At 37.9% G+C, this 24,860-nt stretch overlaps 1 protein-coding gene across 1 annotated transcript in view; it reads right to left on the reverse strand.

Annotated features, from left to right (window-relative positions):
- The window catches only part of si:dkey-154p10.3 (zinc finger protein 2), an 85,330-nt gene that overhangs the window by 40,655 nt on the left and 19,815 nt on the right, over positions 1-24,860 (reverse strand). Inside the window, exons 3-4 of the mRNA XM_039753327.1 lie at positions 24,133-24,820; positions 2,499-2,598 (exon numbers count right to left, since the gene is read on the reverse strand). Of these exons, the coding sequence (XP_039609261.1) occupies positions 2,499-2,598; positions 24,133-24,820 (788 nt within the window). The remainder of the gene's footprint in view (positions 1-2,498; positions 2,599-24,132; positions 24,821-24,860) is intronic.

Consider the following 24,860-nt stretch of genomic DNA (forward strand, 5'->3'; position numbering starts at 1 on the left):
TAGAGTCTGCAAAGTGTTGGCAGAGAGTAATATTAAAAAAATGGCAGATGCTTCTCCAGGTAACCCCCCGCGTCTTAAAGTTTCAGAGCTTAAACGCAAGCGGCTGCAAAAATACTGCAGAGAGTGGGAGAAAACAAATACTTGGCTGCAGAGTGTTAGCGGAAATTGTTATCAAGGCCAACTGCACAATTTGTCGGAGAGCGTTCTGTAGGGTTGCCACCCGTCCTTTAAAATACGGAATCGTCCCGTATTTGAGAATGAAATTGCGCGTCCCTTATTTTTTTGTATTAAAAGTGGTAACCCTACCGCCTGGTCATGTGTCCGCTCGCAAGAGAAACTCACGGAGAGCCGCCCACCAGCTGCCTGTGTGTGTGCCTCTGTCTGTCTCTGGTGCGGCTTTCTCTTGCGCTGCCTCTGTGTGAACCGGTCAGGCACAGAGAAGGTCAGCTGCTGACAGAGCGTCTCGACTGTTGCAGGGCCTGCATTGTTGAAGCAGGCGAGATGGTAATGAAACAGAGGCACAGGGCTTATTGGTTTTTAAAGACTGATTCCTTCATTGTGCTTTAACCTCAGTTTTAAAGGATTGTTTTAAGGATCCCATGGGATACCCCTCGCAAACCGTTTTACACGGTGCATATGGTGATTCACCTCCACGAGAAACATGCCTCTATGAACAGTTGACGTAGCTCGGAGGTACATGACATTAACCTGACCTGCACTGCATGTGGCCTCTACGACAGACGAACATAAATGAGGCCATTTTTTCTGTGTCGTCGCGTCCGAGTTGGTGGGCGTGACCCTGCGAGTTGTTGTCGTATCCAATGGTCTTGGAGTTGGTGGGCGTGGCTCCTTTCTGTGTGCGGCATAGGTGTCTCACTTGTCGGCGGCTTAGTTAATCCATGCCGGCCTTTCATGGTTGTCTTGCCTTAGTGAGTTATATATATATAGATTCTCCTCTCCCAATTCCACTGCCCGTGCAAAATTGAAGGGACAGTTTCTTCTTCCTTCCACTTCTTTTTTTCTTAATCCATGGTAGGATGGAAACTGCCTGAGAACCACACAATAAAGTCGATGGATTATTGTGAATGGCAGTGTCTCGGGTGAATGCTTCCTTTCTAACACCCATCATCCACAGAAGCAGTTTGCACAATGTCTCTATCTCTCTCTCTCTGTTAGATCCAGTTGTTAACAAAATGTTTAGTTGATCAGATGGGATGGTGGCTTGAGTCACATCCTGGCTGCACCCTTGTGTCAGGACCAGAGCAATACCAGCACCAGGAAATGTGGTCTGATGGATGTGTTAGCCCTTTGCTCTCACCCTTTTGATGCTCAGTAATGAACAGGTTAATCTACGGACAGTTTGTTACAACTATTACTTCCTTAGATAGCGAAGTTCGATCATCTTCTCAGCTCTCCACCTGAGGCCACCGGTGATTGTGGCAGAGTAAATCCGAGGATCTTACTACACTATCCAATCAGTAGTAACAATAGCCAGAGTTTACAAAGGGCAGAGAATGATACTGCATTCCATTTACCTTGGGAGTCGGATGTCAGAGCTGGAATGAGGTAGCATCAGAGTTGATTGTGTTCAGGTAAAGAACCCGTGCTTGCTCCATCTGAATAAATAGTTGATAACAACACATTGTGCAATATTTCACATTTACAAACACTGTACTAGTAAGTCCATAGATAGAAGTTGTATGTGTGTATGACTGATATAATAAGACAAACAGACAGAAGTACTAATAAATAGTGTGCTCTGACTAAAGCTTGCACAATAAGTCAACATTTTAAATTGATGTCATTATCTGAACTCAGACACACTCAGACTTGACAGACCGACCCCGAGTTCGAAATTTGACTTAAGGGGGTTTTCCAGTTGAAAATTCTGACTAGAAACACGGAAATTCTGACTTCTCAGTTCAAATCGCACCAGTAATCAACGCAAGTTAACTGTATGACCTGCACTTACTGGGGAACAATTGCATGAGCGAGTCCCCCTAATGAATAGGGTTTAATGTCTTACCCATGTCTCTCAGTGCCTTGCAGACACACTTTGATCAATTTAGTATAGCATGCATGTAGCTCTGGACATCTGGAAATTACACACCTGTAATTGCTTAATGTCACATGTCTCTGTTGCACAAAAGGCCTCTCAGAATGTTTTTTCTAACAGCAACTGGTCACAAATAGGCTCAAGTAGACCGTGAGTATCATGAAATGGATTACACTTTTACAGCAGATAAGTGAATCCACAATTTTTCAGATAGCAAGGATTTATAGTGGATTAAAGATACAGTACTTGTTTTTATAACAGAATAGCCTAACTATTCACAGACAAAAGTAAGTATTTATATCCAGCTGTCTCTCCTTAACTGACAGAATCTGGTATAATTTATAACCAAATCAATTTGGCCAATTAATTTATTATTTTACTTTATTTTTGTATTTCAAAGTCCCACTTGCAATTACATATAAAAAGACTTCAAAGTACCTACTTTCTGCAGAAGCGCTTGTCACATTCTGGGCATGCATGTGTCTTTCCAATTTGCCCATGTGTTGTGCATAGGTGCTTATAAACTTTGCTCCATGATTTATCTAGAAAAAATAATTAGGAATATATAAATTGAATGGCATCCACAAAATAACAATCATGGTTTTCTAAAAGGGAGAAGTGAAGCCCTAATTTAAAACTTTAAATATAAACAAAATATATTGTTTACTGATATCATTACATACATTAATAAGATGGTAAGATTAGATTTAGATAATTTGAATTAACAAACATAAATAACAATCTTTACACCTTTTAGAATTACACAAACATTTTAAAGTTATACTGTTGAATTGTTTTGTTAAAAAATTAGCAATATTTGTGCCTAGAAAATTGATTTATAGATTTTAGTTACAGCAACAGCATTCATATGTTTTAGTCATCCATTATCCAACCCGCTATATCCTAACTACAGGGTCACAAGGGTCTGCTGGAGCCAATCCCAGCCCACACAACACACATTATGGACAATTTAGAATCGCCAATGCACCTAACCTTCATGTCTTTGGGCTGCAGACACGGGAATAACATGCAAACTCCACGCAGAGAGGACCCGGGAAGCGAACCGGGGTCTCCTAACTGCAAGGCGCCACCGTGCCACTCTGTTTTAGTCATATTACAAATAAAAACTATATATATATATACACACACACATACAGAAAGTTAATTTATGGGTTTTAGCTATTACAAATAATTAGGAATGCACTGATATTACTCGTTGGTACTTATAAACAGGTCTGAAACTGCCTACTAGGTATACTACTCTTACTCAGGTTTGGGTTCATTGGGTTTTTTTTCTAGCACCAAATAAGTATTTGATTGGATGGTCAGGTGACAGGAATTTTAAATTGAGAACATTTTTGTAAAATACAAAAAGTTGCAAAACTGTGAGATCTCAGGATGTAAATCAGTAAAGGACTCAAACATTCTTATACAAATGGCAAGAAGGAAGATAATGAAGAGTGTGGAGAAATTAGGTCATCCACTGTACAAAATAATCCACAATAAATACATGGTGCTCATGTATCAGTCAGATTTCCTTAAGCAATTGATCTTTATGGGGTGGTGCAGTGGTAGTGCTGCTGCCTCGCAGTAAGGAGACCTGGGTTTGCTTCCCGGGTCCTCCCTGCGTGGAGTTTGCATGTTCTCCCTGTGTCTATGTGGGTTTCCTCCCACAGTCCAAAGACATGCCGGTTAGGTGGATTGGCGATTCTAAATTGGCCCGTGTGTGTCCTGCGGTGGGTTGGCACCCTGTCCGGGATTGGTTCCTGCCTTGTGCCCTGTGTTGGCTGGGATTGGCTCCAGGAGACCCCTGTGTTTGGATTCAGCAGGTTGGAAGATGGATGGATTGATCTTTATGTTCCTGTAGGGTTACTCGAAGTGCAATTTTTACTTCCAACAGAAATGTCACATACCAATTTGAAGTTAAAATGTATCTGTGTCACTGGTTGGAGGACCACCCTGTGCAGCAAGATGACTAATCATGTTTAAGTTGCAACCAGCCTTTACACAGGCACACCACAAATGGCAAGTAACCACTATACATACATGAAAAATATTTAAATAAGGAGAGACTATTTTATTTAATTCCCATTGTGAAGGGACAGACAACGAGAATTCTTCTCTTCTTCAACATGTAGAATATGTATGCAGTGGTTTGCTGCTGTCCTGTCTCTTGATCATTCTAACCTTCCTAAAAATTTTGTTTACACCACCTTTATTTTTCTGCCAGTTGCACTTCAGATGCCCTGTACCACCAAATAAACCTCAAATGGAAACCAAGTTATGTCTTCTATTTGGACTTTTTCAGACAAAAAACAAAGTAACTCATACTACACAATGTATTTTATGTGATTGAGAAAGTTTGAAGAAAGGTACTGATTATATAAATCTTCACAGTATCAATTTAAAGATCAGAAAACTTGTCACTTCTAAATTAATCCTATTCATATTTTTGAACGGTTAGTTTGTATTGTCATTTATAATAAATGACAATTAAATATATTCAGTTATTTAATTCGTAAAGCACATGAAGACTCATAGTGTCTAAAGTTATATATAACAGTCTACTTAGCAGAGCAACCTGCTCTCAATGTCTGCATGTTTGACACTGATGATGCTACTTTATGCCAAAAAACATTTTTGTTTTAGCATACCTCAGGCATGTCAAACACGCGCCCCCCGGCCCGCAACAGAAATCTGTGCGGCCCTCATGACAGATCCTAGTTAGCATTGAACTTGTACAAAATGATTACTATCGTTTGTGATTGAATCATTCTGCATCTTTGGCGTTACTTATTGGCTTTTCTTACTACTGCCTTCTGACAAAAGCGCATTTTCCCATGGCATTATGGTACCAGAAACGTCATCTGCTAGTACAGCCACGAGTCTTGACCAAATTTAATGAGCCGCGACATCACAACTGAAGTGCTAGGCTGCAGCAGTGGGAAGCAGGGGTGGACTTGGGCATGTGCAAACTGTGCACCTGCACAGGGCCGCCAAATCCCAGGGGCCGCCATGCCAATATATATTGAATATAAAACAGAAAGAGAAAATAACAACACAGGTGCAGAAAAACATTATGTTTCTTTTTAATTAGTACACTGTATTTACTAATGTCGCTAGAGCTGGAGCAGTAAGCTATATGTAGTATTATAACGTTCTGCCGTAATGAGAATATCATGGGCTGCCACTTGGGTTTTCAAGTTACGGACACGCGCATATAGAAGCGTGTCATGAGCAAGAGCCGGCTATGCAGTGTCCGCAACGGACGTGGCCATCCACTGTGATAAGATACCATATTGACATTGGTGGACGAAGGGGCCACCGATTCTTTCAATGCCCAGGGCCGCCACGAGCCTAGAGCTGTCCCTGCTAGGTTACACTACTTGCAGGGCTGCTGAGACTGGCCACTGGGCAGAACTGACCATCATGAGTAGTAATAGCTTGCATATTTGCTGGCTCGGTGAGTTTTTGCGTCCGGGCACATGGGCAGGCAGTGTGAATGCCTAGAGAGCGAGGGTAGAAGCGGGCCGGTGAAAAAGGAGTGTTAGTGGGCAGGGAAACGTCTTCCATATTTCTGCAGGAGCATCTAAGAAGACGCATGTTTGTCGCGGATGCGAATTGCTGTATGTAGCGTGTAAAACAGTTTGCTATGGTGCATGCGGTCGTGCGTCGTAACCGAAAACTCAGTTTTTAAAGACTGCTTACTTCATTGTGTTTTAACCTCAGTTGTAAAGGATTGTTTTAAGGATCCCATGGGATACCCCTCGCAAACCGTTTTACGCTGCATATGGAGATTTACCTCCGCAAGAAACATGCCTCTATGAACAGTCAACGTGCAGGTGCATGTGGCCTCTACGACAGACGAATATAAATGACGCCGTTTCTTCTGTGTCGTCGCGTCCGAGTTGGTGGGCGAGGCTCTGCAAGTTATCGTCGTATCCAATGGTCTTAGAGTTGGTGGCCGTGGCTCCTTCCTGCGTGCGCCATCGGTGTCTTACTTGTTGGCGGCTCAGTGAATCCACGCCCCTTCCGGCGTGCTTTCCATGGTTGTCTTGCCCTAGTGAATTATATATATAGATAATATAATAATATAAGGACCTAGCTAAGAAGCTAAGACTCTAATTGTACGCTGTCGTATGGAGAGTGTATGGAAATAAATTGCTTTTCTTTAAACTTTAAGTGTTACATTTTTTAAAGTTTTCAGTATTGGAAAGAAAGCTACAGTAACTTTGTATAACAGTATAATAATATTTGTTACAGTTCTGCCCACTGACACAAGCATGGCAGTCGAAGCGGCCCACCAATTTGTAGTGAGTTTGACATGCCTGATATACTTAACAATTTCTGATGACGTGATAAGGTAGGTTAAAATAATAGAACACTGTAATTTTTATTAAGTCACTTTGTACAAGCAGTGCCTCCCATTTTTGTGAGTGTCTGTGTTTTTAAGGGTCACCATTGTTGAAGCTGAAAACTGACCTAAAATGTTGTTTTTTCAAAAGAAAGAAAGCTTATTGTCTGATATTTATTTCAACTGTCAAGAATTACAATTAGGCTGGTTTGTTATTTTTTATCAGAAATTCCAGTGTTTTAAAGAGATTTCATCTGTTGTTGGCTAAATATTAAAAACGGTTTAAAGAGTTATTGTTCATTTTAATAAATATTAGTACAAATAATACATGCATACACTTTCTTAATCAAAAGTATTAGGGTTATGTAGTATTATGTTTCATTCACTATGGCGTATTAAATAAAAGTGTATTGCTCTCACAGTGTTTCTGGCAAATAGAAACTTTAGCAACAAGCATCACTACATCATTTCTAAATCCACTGCTGCCACAAAATTATAGAACTAATGAAAATCCACAACTGTTTCCCATTCTAGGAAAACTTATACCCAGTTAAATACATACTTTTATAATGGGCTATCAACATTTATTTCACTTTATACTGCCTTGTGGCAGGCATTTAAATCACATTATAGCTTCATGTTCAGATTACAAAACAACCCAAACGTTGTCGTGGTATGTGGTTTCACATAGGCTGTTCAAACACTTCAATTGTACAACACAAAACCTCTGATTTACAGTGTATTGTGTATTTTTTAAAACAGAATCCTGGTGCACATTTATTTCTTTTATTTTAACATTGCCAATTTACCCCCCTATAAACTAGTGCAGCAATCACTTTGTTGTATATTACACATGTTCATAGTAAGAAAGAAAAACACACTGTGACTTATTGGTACATTGTTTTTTTTTTTAAACTTGCAGCTCAGCTTACATCATGTAAGCTTTTAAAAAGGCCGTGCTGTAGGCAGACATACCCACTGTGTTTACAAATACGAGTTTATAATGTACTGTATAATATGGGTTTGCAAACCTGTTTACCTGCAAATAATAAGTATCTTTTGAAGATGCAGCTGCATTTAGCTCTTCTACTCAGATTTTGTCCGTCATTGTAGGTACAATCTTAGAATTTCATGTTAGATTACATTAAAGAAGTCATGCAATATGCTTCAGCAATTTCAGTTCTGATGTCTAAGTTGAGTAAACATCAACACCAAAATACTCCTTCTATGTGGTAATTTAAAGTTGCACCTTCGTGTTATGATATAGAACAAAATGGCTTTCTGTGCAACTCAAAGAAGGAATGAGTTCAAGTACTGTTTATTATATTTGTTCATTTGTAAGGGTCAAATTTAAATTCTTATTTCATCTTTTTATTCCAAGAAGAATTTTTAATGAGAATTCATTTTTGTGCATATATATTGCTATATATTATTTGATAACTTATGTGTTTTATTTAATTGTTGTTTATTACTAATATTAAAAATATGTTTAAATTCAGTTTTCTTTGTTTTTTTAATTACTTGTAGTAGCTGTATGCAAAACAGTATTATCATCTAATTCAATAATAACCATTTACCCACCAAAAATGTAATCATAAACAGCAAAATATAAAGGAGATGGTCATGTAACCAAAACATTGACATTTTCCATGGAGGCCTCTTCGGCTCAAAGGGGTGCCCCCACTGCTAAATCATACATTTGTGGGAAACACAGCTTTCCATATACACTATTTGGTTTAGAAAATACACCATCATTTTTTTCTAATGAAAGTAAATGTTCAGTATTTGGTATCAGCCTGCAAAACATGTATTTTGACATGTAGGAAGAAAACCCGTGCAAACACTGTAGGAACTCAGGCATTGCTCCAGCTAAAATTTAAACCCAGCAGCTGTGATAAAGCAGCATTAACAACTTCACAAGTGTGCCACCCTAATACAACTTAAAATGTTCCACATATTATTAGGATAACGTTATTAAGTTCATAATAGTAGAATTCAGAAATTCAATTGTTTTCAGACATTACACAATATTTTTTTTACTGTTAATATTTAATCTTGTATATATGTACTGTATTATTATTATTATGTGTTGTATTAATTTTTATTATTGTATTTATTATTTGTGTGGTGGGCTGGCGTCCTGCCCGGAGTTTGGTTCCTGCCTTGTGCCCTGTGTTGGCTGGGATTGGCTCCAGCAGACCCCCTTGACCCTGTAGTTAGGATATAGAGCGTTGGATAATAGATGGATGGATTTATTATTTGTATGTATTAATGTATGTATTTATTTGTATATATTTCCTCTTGTATGTTTAATGGGATATGGGAAACACCACTGGAGAAACAACAGAAACATAAAATGCCACTATGTAACACTTTAAAGGATAAGTATGGTATTTTTAAAGTCAAGGTTACTTCTTCACAATCATGATATATGCTAGTTTTCCACATGAAATTGAGTTTTAAAGTGAAGTACATTTTATATGTTTTAAAAAATAATTAGATTGCTCTGGCATTTTATAATGGAACTAAGAAGAAAATGATTAAGAAGAAAAACTTCAAAAATACTGAATACACTAATCTTTCAAGCCAAAAATGTTAAAGAGTATTGATTTGCATCTTGTGTACACACATACAGTGCATCCGGAAAGTATTCACAGCGCATCATTTTTTCCACATTTTGTTATGTTACAGCCTTATTCCAAAATGGATTGAATTCATTTTTTTCCTCAGAATTCTACACACAACACCCCATAATGATGTGAAAAAAGTTTACTTGAGGTTTTTGCAAATTTATTAAAAATAAAAAAACTGAGAAATCACATGTACATAAGTATTCACAGCCTTTGCTCAATAATTTGTCGATGCACCTTTGGCAGCAATTACAGCCTCAAGTCTTTTTGAATATGATGCCACAAACTTAGTACACCTATCCTTGGCCAGTTTCACCCATTGCTCTTTGCAGCACCTCTCAAGCTCCATCAGGATGGGAAGCATCGGTGCACAGCCATTTTAAGATCTCTCCAGAGATGTTCAATCGGATTGAAGTCTGGGCTTTGGCTGGGCCACTCAAGGACATTCACAGAGTTGTCCTGAAGCCACTCCTTTGATATCTTGGCTGTGTGCTTAGGGTCGTTGTCCTGCTGAAAGATAAACCGTCGCCCCAGTTTGAGGTCAAGAGCGCTCTGGAGCAGGTTTTCATCCAGGATGTCTCTGTACATTGCTGCAGTCATCTTTTCCTTTATCCTGACTAATCTCCCAGTTCCTGCCGCTGAAAAACATCCCCACAGCATGATGCTGTCACTACCATGCTTCACTGTAGGGATGGTATTGGCCTGGTGATGAACGGTGCCTGGTTTCCTCCAAATGTGACGCCTGGCATTCACACCAAAGAGTTCAATCTTTGTCTCATCAGACCAGAGAATTTTGTTTCTCATGGTCTGAGAGTCCTTCAGGTGCCTTTTGGCAAACTCTAGGTGGGCCGCCATGTGTCTTTTACTAAGGAGTGGCTTCCGTCTGGCCACTCTACCATACAGGCTTGATTGGTGGATTGCTGCAGAAATGGTTGTCCTTCTGGAACGTTCTCCTCTCTCCACAGAGGACCTCTGGAGCTCTGACAGAGTGACCATCGGGTTCTTGGTCACCTCCCTGACTAAGGCCCTTCTCCCCTGAACGCTCAGTTTAGATGGCCGGCCTGCTCTAGGAAGAGCCCTAGTGGTTTCGAACTTCTTCCACTTACGGATGATGGAGGCCACTGTGCTCATTGGGACCTTCAAAGCAGCAGAAAATTTTCTGTAACCTTCCCCAGATTTGTGCCTTGAGACAATCCTGTCTCGGAGGTCCACAGACAATTCCCTTTACTTCATGCTTGGTTTGTGCTCTGACATGAACCGTCAACTGTAAGACCTTATATAGACAGGTGTGTGCCTTTCCAAATCATCTGAATTTACAACAGGTGGACTCCAATTAAGCTGCAGAAATATCTCAAGGATAATCAGGGGAAACAGGATGCACCTGAGCTCAATTTTGAGCTTTATGGCAAAGGCTGTGAATACTTATGTACATGTGATTTTTCAGTTTTTTTATTTTTAATAAATTTGCAAAAACCTCAAATAAACTTTTTTCATGTTGTCATTATGGAGTGTTGTGTGTAGAATTCTGAGGAAAAAAATTAATTTAATCAATTTTGGAATAAGGCTGTAACATAACAAAATGTGGAAAAAGTGATGCGTTGTGAATACTTTCCGGATGCACTGTATAGCAAAGCACCATTTGTTTTATTTTAAGAAGGAAAAAAGAAAACAATTGTTGTGCAATTCAGCCATTTTAAAAAGAGACTAGCTGTGCATTTCACTTCACCCTGTGTCTTTCCGTTCAGCCCAAGGTGCATTGATGCACGTTGGAAACTCATCGTCCAGAATCGTTATTGGGATTGAGTATTGATTCCCAAATGTGAACTGCTGTCTCTGTTCTGTTGGCAACTAGACAATACAAATTGTTATGGAATAGTCCATACAGTACTATGTAAATAACACCTTAGTGATATTGCAGGAAATCACTCAATAGAAGATTTTATAATACAATATAACTGATTATACTTTACAATAATATACAGTATAATTAAGTACATTAACTTATAAAACATTTATTACATACACAAATAAATGTAAGGTAAAATGAACAATAAATTGAATCAAATGAACATCTTAAATAATATTAATCTAAACACATTGGGTCAAATGAAGTATATAACCTGCATAGATAGATTTGTACAGGGGTGGATTAATGCCTCTGTCCATGTCTACCTTTACAGATCTAGTTGTGTGTGTGATTGTGTATCATTGTACATAGGGCTGTTCGATATAACGATATATATCGGATGACAATATGAAAACGTCTATCGCTGCACATTACGCTATCGTTTGTTTCGTGGTGTCGCAAAATAAACTGTTTACGGCAATATTTTTTTCATTGTTTTGATGGCCTGCGTGGATGCAGACACACTAGCATGGCTGATGAAGACGAGGTAACACCAGGTAGCTCCACACAGAAGGACCTTGTTCCTAAACGAGGGGCTACCTCTGTAGTATGGAGATGGTTTGGATTTGAAAAGTCTCACGGACCAGAAAACGGTACTGTGCAAATTATGCTGCAAACCGATCGCTACCACAGACTCCAACACGACAAACCTCTTCTACACCTCAGCAAAAAGCACGTGAGCGAGCATGCAGAGAGTTTACAACTGAGAGGCAGGCCACGTAGGATATTACAGTTGTAAAGGTACTATTTAAACGAGCATGTTAAAAGCTTGGAAGATTAATTGCTACCAAAACAATTTGCTTAAGGCATAATTTTCCCTGCAGCGTTTGCTGTCAGCGTTACTCTTGTTAAAATTATGTTTACGCCACAACTGCATTAACACGGCAAATCTCCGTTAACTAGTTACCACGGATCGCCCCATGCTTGGGGCTGGACGGCATCAACACGTTAGCGCCGTCCAGTCCCACGCACGGGGCGATCAGCTGTAACTCATTAATGGAGATTTGCCACACTACGATGTGCAAATTAACATTTTACTAGAACGTAGCCTAAAAAATATTATATTTAATATTATATATTTAATATATTTTTGTCGTAAGCCTTATTGCTGCTACAGTTTGAAGTACAATGTTTACATTTGGTTTTGACAGTTAATGTCAGACTTGTATTTATTTTGTTTAAAGGGTTTATTGGCCTTATATAGTTTAGTTGTTAGTGCTTTGATCCTTTTATATTTAATATATGTTGTGAGAGTTATTGCTGCTACAGTTCACATTTTGTTTATGTCAGGCATTTTATATAGCAGTATTTTATATTGGGCCTTTAGTAATTTGTTTTTGAAAAGTGTTTTATATTTGATACATTAACATTTTATGTTTACTTTCTAAGTCAAACATTTGCTCAAATGTTCTAAATAAAAGAACAGAAATAATTACAAGTTGAGTACTTCTCATTTTTGATTTTTTTAATTTAAATGAAAAAAGGAGTGGTGATTATATAAACTATTCACTGAATACAAAGAAAATGTACTATATCGTGATATCGGGATATGAAATGAAATATCGGGATATAAGATTTTGGTCATATCGCACAGCCCTAAGGTACACGTGCTTTTCTGTTCAGGGTGAATATGTCTGAAACAGTTTGTTCTAAAATGTTCAATCTTTGCTATGCTGTACTCATTCAGGAGCTCTAAACAACAACAAAAAATGACGAAAACTGTAATTTTTAGAAATGAAAATAATTTTCAATTTGGACATTGCAGGCATACATCCATCTAGAAACCGTTGTACACCCCTTCACAGCAAGATATTCCCTGATGGCGGTGGCCTCCTTCAGCAAATCAATGTACCCTGCCATACTGCAAATATTGTTCAGGAATGGTTTGAGGAACATAAAAGTGAGTTCAAGGTGTTGACTTGACCTCTAAATTTCTCAGATCTTAATCCGATCTAGTATCTGTGAGATGTGCTAGCAAAACAACTCCAATCTTTGGAGGCTCTACTTCACAACTTAGGGCACTTTCAGGAGAAGGAGGAGCGCAGTGAAGTAAGGATTGCTAGTCCCTTCTGCACCACTTGGAGGCACCCACGGAACCCAACATTGCTGAGGCAGTGAACTACAATTTCAAAAGTGCCCTGTGGGAATGAATGGTGATACTATAACTCTAGAGGTTGCCATGTATTGGTTCAGCGGAGACAATGACCTAAGCAAGCTATCTTCTCTTGTCATTCCGTATCATTGGTATCCTGTGTATGTACAGTGGATTCAGAAAGTATTCAGACCACTTCATTTTCTTCACACTTTATTGTGTTGTAGATTTAATTTTAAATTGTCAAATGTGTCACCTTTGCCCCTTATGCGCAGTGGTAGCGCTGCTGCCTCACAGTAACAAATCTCTCAAATAACTGTTAAGTACACTGTTGAAGCATCTTTGCCAGCAATTACAGCTTTGACTCTTTGTGTTAAGTCTCTAAAAGCTTTGCACACAAGGATTTGAGAAGTTTATCCCATTCTTCCTGGCAGATCCACTCAATGTACTTTAGACTGTATGGGAAGTATCTGTAAACTGCCATCTTCAGGTGTCTCCACAGATGTTCTATGGGGTTTTAAGTATGAGCTTTGGCTAAGTTAGTCAAGAACAGTCAAGAGACTTGTTCAAAGCTGCTTCAGCATTGACTTGGCTGTTTGCTTTGGGTTTTTGGCAGGTTAAAAGATGAACACACAATCTGAAGTCCTGTGCACTCTGGAGCAGGTTTACTTCAAGAACCTCTCTATATTTGGCTGCATTCACCCTTTCCCTTAATTCTGACCTGTCTCCCTGTCCCTGCTACTGAGAAGCACACACATGGCATGCTGCCAGAGCCATGTTTCAACAAAGGGAAGGATATTAGCCCGTTGATAAGCAGTGCCACAACTTTGTTGGACATAATGTTTGGAGTTCTGCCCAAAGAATTTAATTGTTGTCCCATCTGACCAGAAAATCTTTTTTCCATGTTCTAATCTTCTGTTATTGAAAGTGTTTGATTGCAGTTGCTGCTGCTAACGGTGGCACGTCCAAGTTTAGGAGAGTAATTATTTTTTACATGGATGATACAGGTTTTGGTGAACTCTTTTCCTTCAATAATTAAATAATCATTTAAAAACTGGGTAATATGTTTACTCAGGTTGTCTACTATATTATACTAAATTTGTCTGGAAATCAGAAACAATTAAGTACTATGAACAAGCAAAAATACAAGAAATCAAGAACTGTATATATACTGTAAATTATCTCTGGAATTTGCAATTGGTGCTTCTTGGTTATAAGGCAACAAATGTTAAAAAAGGTACCTAGGTGCAGAAACTGCAAAAAAAAAAAAAACTAATCTATCAAAGTTTCCACAGTTTTCAAAATTAGATGAAATTTCCCCACATATGAAGGGGAAAAGGACTATCTTTTACTATATTGTATAGCAAAACTTATGGTTGGATATTTGTGGTCCTCAAACTATATTGAATCATATAATATCAAGTGACATCCTAAATGACCTCTGCCTAAGTGTTTCATGGATAAATTCTGGTACTCTGTTCATACAGGAAATCACCATTCAATAACGTAAATGTACAGCTAAGGCAGCCATACCACATGCACTTCAGAACAGGTCATCCACCAGCAGGGGGGCACTTACTTTGTTGTCTGTATGTGCATCCCAGTGCTCCCGTGCAGTGCACTGTGCTGTAAATATGGTGTTGTCCTTCAGATGAGATGTAAAACTGAGGTCCTGACACTCTGCTGCCATTAAAGTACCCTGGGCATCTTCTGAAAACAGTAGGATTTATCCTGATGTGGTGGCTAAATTGCCCTCAATGGCCTAGCCATTCCAGCCCCCTAATTTCCTCAAGCTGAACAGCACTAAAACTGAAGCTCTTTTAATTGGCACCCCCCATTAACTTCATTCCTCTGTGAATTGTAATTCCTTTTCTGACCATACTATTACCCTCTCCCCTTCTGTTACAAATCTGGGTGTCAAGTTAGACTCCCATCTGTCATTTGATACACATATCCATCACCTTTGTAAAATTGCATTCCTTCATCTCCGAAATATAGCCAAACTCCATCCCTACCTCTCCCTCTGTGATACTGAAAAACTGGTTCATGCCTTTGTCTCATCCAGACTGAACTATTGTAATGCACTCCTCATCGGGATACCCAACAAGAGCCTTCAAAAGCTCCAACAAATTCAAAATAGTGCTGCAAGAATCCTGATGAGGGTGTGGAAATATGAAAATATCTCACCAATCCTTCGGTCACTTCATTGGCTCCATATCCATCTCCGTATCGAATTCAAACTCTGTTTGTTTACTCACCAGTGTATCCATAGAAATGCTCCACAATATCTCAAAGAGCTCCTTATATTACAATCCACTACAAGAAACCTCCATTTTATAAATACCTACCGCCTTCGCCCCCTGTGACCAAACTTCATACAATGGGAGACCGAGCCTTTGTAGCCGCTGCTCCACAACTCTGGAATGCCCCACCAGAGAGCCTGAGAACACAGCAGATTGTGGGCTGTTTTAAAAAACAGGTAATGACTTTTCTATTTAGGAAAGCTTTTTAATAAGAATGCTATAATTATTGCTGTTTTATCTCTGTTTTTATCTTGCCTTGCCTTTGTTTAATCTTTTTATGTTGCACTTTGAGATTTACTGCTAATGTAAAGTGCCCTATAAATAAAATGCATTATTATAATTATCCCATGTCTCTAACTGGCTGTCTCTCCCCATTTCACCACCTAACAGCTAATGTGTGGTAAGCGTACTGGCACAATAATGCTCCTATTGCATCCTCCAGGTGGGTGCTACACATTGGCGGTGGTTGAAGCTGTTACACTCTGTCTAAGCGCTTTGAGGAGCAAGAAAAGCACTATACAAATTTAAGTAATTAACTGTGGTCACAGATAAGAACTACTGTTATTCTAAAGTTATAGACATTACAATGTGAGATTACACATAGCCCTTTTTGAACTGCAATGTCTTTTTGCTGTGGCAGATAATTTAGTTTCTCTTGAAGCACACTGCACAATTACTCCAATAAGTCCAATATGCCCATTTCAATGCAAAGAGTTGACAACTGGTTATACACAAGTTTTAAAGGAAAAAAAGTGTTTGATTTAGTTTACTTCCTATGGAAAGCATCTTTAAAATAATAAAAAAAGCTAATCAGTTCATCCCTATTATGGAATATGACTACCTTCTTCTCCTAGTTAGTCTTTATTAACCCTTTGTTAATTAGCCAGGAATGTGTTCAGTTAAAACTATTACTTTCAATATCACTAACAAAACTTAAATAAGGGATGTCCCTAAAACTTTTAAACTAAATATAATTCAGAAAATAAATTGCTGTTTAATTTTCAGATTTTCCAGTAGACAGCTCTCTCTATATATACAGCTGGGCATGCACTGTATGTAAACTGGAAAGCACTCTGCAGACAGTTCATTTTAATGCTAAGAGAAAGAAATCTGCAGCAGAGACACGATACACAGTATACAGTATACCATGCAGTGCAAGCCCAACTATACACGTGGTACAAACATTTAAAATACTTGAAGCATGTAAATAAGGACATCACAATGATGTCAGAGGGAAGGACCTAAGGTCTCTGATATATGCACGTATGGATTCAACCGGGCACACATTTAACTGGGACATAGTGCAAGAGAGATTCAAGGCAAATATTAAGAGTGCCAGAGATCTGGATGAACTGTGGCTATCAAATGCAAATGCCTTTAACAGACACTAGGACATGAACCAACCATATGCAGGCTTAAAAAGAATAATAAAATAATGAAAAATACTTTAAGATTATCATACTCAGAATGTCCCCTTTACTAATCCACCCCAATCCCCACATTTCAAAAATACTGCTTTTGATTTCCATATGTCTAATCATTTTCCTCTGATGATTATACCTGATAGGTGTGAAAAGCTCAGGAATACAAGACTGTTGAAATCTATCTATCTATCTATCTATCTATCTATCTATCTATCTATCTATCTATCTATCTATCTATCTATCTATCTATCTTCACAATCATTCTGCCTATGTTAAAACATCTGTGTTAAATATATTAGAATTTAAACTATTTAAAAGTAAATGTGTACTTGTCACTTGATTACAAGCTACACGCATGCTTAATCGCCCTGTCAAAAACCACCACTACACAACCGAAGCAAGCATGTACATTCATTTTTATTTCTTTTTCTAGTTTTAATGCACTGCTGCACTCCTTGCTCATCCCACAGGAAGAGGAAGTGACTTCCTGTAAAAATGACACAAAAAATTTTTTTTTTAAAAATCAGCATTTTCAAGTGTTACTATTTATTTCAATGAAATTAACATATTTGCTGAAACTACTCAAAACTGCTGCAGAGAGGAGTTTTCTACATTGCTTGTTGCTAAAACCTTAAATGTAAATAGTGTCATTGAAAATAACTTTCAAAATGAACAAAGACACAATTGTGTCCAGTGTTTTAAAGAAGTGTTGCTTAATACATTTACATTTTGAGTGGACACTAACTTTAGCATACTTAATTCTAAAACATATCATGTGATGAAGGAATGGCCAGTTGATAACATATTGTTATACACATTGTATCTGTTTCCTAATGTTAAATTTGAGTAGTAGACTGAGAAACAGATACCAATTCAAGAAGGGAACTCTTTTTAAAGTCTTTTTACAGAAAGAGTAATACTTTTTCTTATGAAGTTATAGACAACGCGACAAAGGGCCTACCTGAGGAAAGCACTGCACACTAAAAACAAAGGGACACACAGCAGAGAGAAGGAGTGCACCCCAATGTAGAAAGAATCTTCCACTTGAACCCGGAGCAGCAACAAAGCTACAATTTCACCCAAAACTGTAAATTCCTCTTTAAAGACTTGGTGCCATAAAATTATCTGTATGAAGATAAATTAGAACTCTAAATAGCAGGTAAACAGCCAGCCTATTCTGTTTTATATGTTTATCTGCTACAGACACTTCAGTACGTGAGCAATTCTCCATGCTTGTGTTTAGATCTGGCAGTGTCATGCTGACAGTGTATGTGCCCAAAAAAAGAAGTCTGACTGCATTCTCGGTACTATTGCTCGCATACTGAAGTGTCAGCAAAGCACTGCCAGATCTAAACACTAGCGTGGAGAGTGATTTTAGCTGCAGGTGGAAGCTGCCATCGCACTTTACATACTGATCTTTTCCAGAATAAGGAATGGCACTGCACATGTACTTTGTCAGCATGCCTATGTCGATCAAACACAGGAACCTCTGAAGTCAACTTCTGACTTCATGATGTTGGAAGATAAGTAAATAAATATAGGAAAACAATATTTGATGTGCTGTTTATATAAGTAACATATAAATGTTTTCCATATAAAGATCATCAAGAAACATAATCACAAACAGAACTTTGCACAATACCTTGGCACGCTCTGTAAGCCCTGTTATTTTGTTGAAGGACTGGCAGGATGACACCCAACCTCTTGCTGCATCTAAATAGTGCCATTTTTTGCCGTTACGCCTGGTGCAGCTGTGTTGTTCTTATATGTAAGTGGATGTTTCTTGCATGGAGGGCTTCTGTTCTCTTTCTCCGATGTAGAACCCTCATCCTCATCTGAGCTCACCTCTGTTATAGCACGTCTTTATTTGAAAACAGCAGTGTCAGATCAGGGAGAGCTTGAACGTGACTGAGAGAATAAAACTGAATAAAAAAAAATGCTAACCTTTGCAAATACCGTAAATTTACACCAGATGTTACAGACTCAAATCTACTGTATGTTTTTATTCTATAAAAGAAACAATAAGAGCAGCTCACTGCTCAAAACGGTAAAGCTAGGAAGAGCCCAGAATCGAACCTGTAACCTCTTGATTATAAGTCAGCAGTTCTTACCGCTGCACCACCCAAACGGTCATGTCAGTGTCATACCCTAGCCCAATTTCTTTTTCTTTGGTTACATTCTTCATCAAAAGCACACTTGTTTTATTATACCTTTTGTGAAAGTGTTTATTTGATATTTGGTCTTAAGCCTTCACGCAAACATACTTCATGTCAAAATTTTGTCTTTAGTACTATAACATTAAAGAAGTTTCTGTTTTAGGTATGTGTTCAACATTTCCTGTCATCCTACATTTACCCAGATTGTTGTAGACACGGAAGACACATGAAATGCATGTGTGTCAAACAATGATATATTATTTACCCTATACAACTCCAGGCACCTCACACCTAGATAAACAGATTTGAGCTGGGTGAAGTTTTTGTCCGAGTTGAGCTACAGCGGTTGGGTTGATGGGATAGTAGGCCGCTTGCTGTTTGTGCTGATCTACACATTTGCAAAACAAAAGACACTAATAGAGAAGTGAAAAGGAATTTAAGGTGGACTGAATCCCATATTCATCTGAGCCATCCACCATGATGGATGGAGGCAGAAAAGAGGATACAGAAGAGGACACATAGTTGGGACTGTTGTACGAGCTTTAATCGTGACACAATTTTGAAATGAGCAGGAAGAACCAGGCTAAAAGATATGGAACCAACACGTCGCTGGATAACATAGGAGCCAATATAATGTCATGTAAACTGCAAGATGGAATCCTCAGACTGATATCTAGGATAGGAAGTCAAGTCTCCTATCCTGTCTTAAAGACAGATGCTTCTGTTTTCAGGTCTGCAAACTGTTTGGCAGAAATCTCCAACATAGTTAGATTCCTGTGTACAAGATGCCTCTCTTATTGTAACCCAGGAAGGTATTCAAACACACAGAGCACAGATGAGTTAACTAATGGAAAGTCCATAAGACATTGTTAAATCCCATTTAAAAACTCAAAAGTAATGCAGAAATAATCTGTAATGCAGAATAACACAAAACATTTGTAGAAAACATGGCAAGAGGTAATAAGTTATTCCAGTTAACCTGACTAACATTGATGGTGCAGCGAAGATATTTTTGCAAGTCATGATTAATTCTTACTATTTGATCATTAGCATTCAGAAAATAACTAGAAATTCAGTTAATGCTACATCCTATGTGGTCAAAAAAGAACATCCTAAAAACATGATACAAATTGCAGACCATAGTCACAAATGATAGAAGAGGGGAAACAATGTAGGCATGTAACAATTTCAACAGATATTCCATAATTTCTTAGCAGAGAGTAATTTTTAAGAAAGTACAAAATATCAGTACTTTTATAAACAGTTAAGGTCAACAAGAATAGCAGTGTGATTATTTTAAAGGGGAAAAGTACCTATGAAGTCTGTGCATAACTGATATGCCCCGCGCTTAAAGATAATCTGTGTTTTATGTATAGTGTAGAATTTGAAAATTTTTACCTTAGATTTTAAAGTAAATGATATTTGGAGTATTATGCATGAATGAATGCAATATTTAAAACTAAACGATAATTGATAAGTAAACACTGTAAAATAAACAAAACAAGCAACATATTTATTATGTATTAGTTGCTGATAGTGCTAGCATGAGATACAAAAGGTCACCATGGATTCATTTTTATATTGCATTCATCTGTATTTATTAGTGATGCTCTGATCAGGTTTTTTAAGGCCTATGCCGATGACCACTTTCATGTTACTAAATTCACTGATTTCAATACTGATTCAGCTTTATTTTCCTTTATCCCTGAACTTATCAGATCCCTGGAGGTTTTTAAACCCAAATTCAAGAACATATTATTTCTACTCACCAGTACATCATTGCTACTCAAGGATTGATTACTTCTTTATAGACAATAACTTCTTGCCTAAGATTAAATCTTGCAAATACAATGCTATTGTTATTTCGGACCATGCACCGATGATCTTGGAGCTGAAATTACTAAGCCCCATAAACTCACCCCGCAGATGGCGCCTCAACCCGCTTCTATTAGCTGACGAGAATTGTACAGAATTTATATCCAAACAAATCAAATTCTTTCTAGAGACAAATACATCCCCGAGATCTCTGCAGGAACACTCTGGGAAACTCTTAAGGCCTTCTTAAGAGGACAGATTATCTCATATCTTTCCCACAGAAATAAATCTGAAGCGAATATTTTCCTTTATCCCTTTAAAAAAAATTTTCACTGATCTCCTATATACAGTGCATCCAGAAAGTATTCACAGCACATCACTTTTTCCACATTTTGTTATGTTACAGCCTAATTCCAAAATGGATTAAATTCACTTTTTTCCTTAGAATTCTACATACAACACCCCATAATGACAACATGAAAAAAAGCTTACTTGAGGTTTTTGCAAGTTTATTAAAAATAAAAAAACGGAGAAATCACATGTACATTAGTATTCACAGCCTTTGCTCAATACTTTGTCGATGCACCTTTGGCAGCAATTACAGTCTCAAGTCTTTTTGAATATAATGCCACAAGCTTGGCACACTTATCCTTGGCCAGTTTTGCCCATTCCTCTTTGCAGTACCTCTCAAACTCCATCAGGTTGGATGGAAACCGTCGGTGCACAGCCATTTTAAGATCTCTCCAGAGATGTTCAATCGAATCCAAGTCTGGGCTGTGGATGAGCCACTCATGGACATTCACAGAGTTGTCCTGAAGCCACTCCTTTGATATCTTGGCTGTGTGCTTAGGGTCGTTGTCCTGCTGAAAGATGAACCATTGCCCCAGTCTGAGGTCAAGAGCACTCTGGAGCAGGTTTTCATCCAGGATGTCTCTGTACATTGCTGCAGTCATCTTTCCCTTTATCCTGACTAGTCTCCCAGTTCCTGCCGCTGAAAAACATTCTCACAGCATGATGCTGCCACCACCATGCTTTACTGTAGGGATGGTATTGGCCTGGTGATAAGCGGTGCCTATTTTCCTCCAAACGTGACGTCTGGCATTTACACCAAAGAGTTCAATCTTTGTCTTATCAGACCAGAGAATTTTGTTTCTCATGGTCTGAGAGTCCTTCAGGTGCCTTTTGGCAAACTCAAGGCAGGCTGCCATGTGCCTTTTATTAAGGAGTGGATTCCAGCTGGCCACTCTACCATACAGGCCTGATTGGTGGATTGCTGCAGAGATGGTTGTCCTTCTGAAAGGTTCTCCTCTCTCCACAGAGGACCTCTGGAGCTCTGACAGAGTGACCATCAGGTTATTGGTCACCTCCCTGACTAAGGCCCTTCTCCCCCTATCGCTCAGTTTAGATGGCCGGCCAGCTCTAGGAAGAGTCCTGGTGGTTTCGAACTTCTTCCACTTACGGATGATGGAGGCCACTGTGCTCATTAGGACCTTCAAAGCGGCAGAAATGTTTCTGTAACCTTCCCCAGATTTGTGCCTTGAGACAATCCTGTCTCAGAGGTCTACAGACAATTCCTTTGACTTCATGCTTGGTTTGCGCTCTGACATGAACTGTCAACTGTGGGATATAGAGGTGTGTGCCCTTCCAAATCATGTCCAATCAACTGAATTTACGACAGGTGGACTCCAATTAAGCTGCAGAAACATCTCAAGGATGATCAAGGGAAACAGAGAAGCTCAATTTTGAGCTTCAAGGCAAAGGCTGTGAATACTTATGTACATGTGCTGTCTCAATGTTTTTATTTTTAATACATTTGCATAAATCTCAAATTTCACGTTGTCATTATGGGGTGTTGTGTGTAGATTTCTGAGGAAAAAAATGAATTTAATCCATTTTGGAATAAGGCTGTAACATAACAAAATGTGGAAAAAGTGATGCGCTGTGAATACTTTCCGGATGTACTGTAACCTGACAAATAGAAGTCTTATGTCCTATATTAAAGTGTATTTCTATAATTAAACTATGGACCACAGATGTTAACTGTTCATGTTTTATTAGCAAAATTAAATTCTGTACGCTTATTGTTCAGTGACCATAAAATACTACACATTTGGTATAAAAGAAAAAAAAAATGCTTCTCATAATTACAAGCTACAGATTTTTTCTGTAAAGTACCTATCTGAAACAAGGCTAAGTTAAAAAAAAGTATCTGTTTTCACCATTTCACCACTAAATAAATAAAAATATATATACACAAACGCACACACACATACATATATATATATATATATATATATATATACATATATATATAAATATATATATATATATATATATATATAATTCTCACAAAAATCAATTAATTGATATAGGCAAATAAATGGTGCTTAAATGTAAATATACATTTACTGATACATTTTATATCATTAATTGTACTATATATAGCTTTTTGCTGTTAAATTATAAATTTACTATATTTATACAGGTGTGTTTTTTTTCTTCATTGTATCAACTAGACATTCTTAATTCTTGAGGTGTAATTATAAATATGAATTACTATTTTAATTATGTAGTACTTGTTTCTTACCAAATCTTATGCAGTGACATACAGAAACAAATAATAAAAATATACATTTTAAATAAAATAAAAGCCTTTTGTTTACTATGCAGCAATTTCAAATTTGTACTTATCTTTTCCTTTTCCAATTAATAATGTAAGGTACTACATTTTAAACAACCTCGTTGTCCAAACTCAAACGGTGGCCGTTTTAATCTAAAGGACAAAATAAAGGTCTAAATTCCTTAAAGTAACTTTTCTTGCCATTTGTCTAGTTACACAGGACGACTTCTCCTATTATTTTTTTTCTTTAACGAAAAGGTTAATATACAAATCACCTCTCGTTCACTGATAAAACAAGCTTCCACTCGCTGTTCTTTGTTTACACTTGCAGGAGATTTCCTGTAAAAGTGCAAAAGAAAAAAAAAGATGCATGCTGGTTCAACTAACATAATACCTTGCATAAAGGAACACTGCAGCTCAGTTTCCATAAAGCTTAGAAAAGCAGGGGTTGAAACTATTAATTTTTGTGATTATTCTTTTTACCAATCAATTTTTTTTTACTGAAAATCAGCCAATTTTGACCAGCAGCCATCAATCGGAGCATCCCTAGATCCTATCCTTTTGAATTACATAAGTTACAAAGTGATTCAAAATAAATGAGCTCCATTTAAAGCTGAAATGAAAAATAAGGGTCGATTTACTGGTAAATGTGACTGAAACTATTCTGGAGAAAACTATTTTGAGTATAAGAATTTGCATACTTCTGGTTTCTTTTTATTTTTAGCCTTTTTCAGAAAGACTTTACACTGCTATGAAAGTAATGCATATAAAATTACCTGTAAAAATACAGTGCAAACATTTAAAGGTGTCTTCAAAATGACAGGCCATATGCTGGTCCCTCTCAAGTGCTGAAGAGCACATAATCAGACAGGTCGTGCACTGAGTGTCACTTGTCTTCCTACGGTGCTTCCTCTCATGTTTGTCTCTTATACGGCAAGTTCTAAAAGATCTGTCACATAGAGAACAACCAAAAAACCTGCGTTGTTTGCTGTGCTCTTTCAAGTGTTTTTCCAATGCCGCCCAATCTGTTGAGAAAAAACTGCAGTGCAAACATTTGAAATTCTGTTCTCCTTCATGACACTTGACATGAAGCTCTAAAAGTGTCTTGCAGGGAAAATGAAGATTGCACAGACTGCATGGGAAGTTAGTATCTTTTCCTTCTTTTGAGCCATCACATGTTACCTGGGAGATAAACTGGCCATCTTTAATTTGTTTTTCTGACAAATGATTCTCTGGGCTCTCTTTAGTTTGCCGTACACTTTTGTTCCCTTCTCCGATTAGATGTTGGGTTTTTATACTTGAAATCCTGCAGAGGCCTAAAGACATTAAGTGAGCTGACTGAGCCATTTCATCATCCTGGTCTTCACAAGTGGAGCTCATGGGGCAAGACAGAGTTCCAGACTCTACAGAACCAGTATCCTCCAAATGGAATTGGTTGGACTCCTCTTCAAACAGAGTACTTACCTAAAAAGCAATGCAGCAATTTAAATAAAACAAGAAAGTT

This window comes from Polypterus senegalus, chromosome 5 (genome assembly GCF_016835505.1).
Source record: "Polypterus senegalus isolate Bchr_013 chromosome 5, ASM1683550v1, whole genome shotgun sequence".
Lineage (NCBI taxonomy): Eukaryota > Metazoa > Chordata > Cladistia > Polypteriformes > Polypteridae > Polypterus > Polypterus senegalus.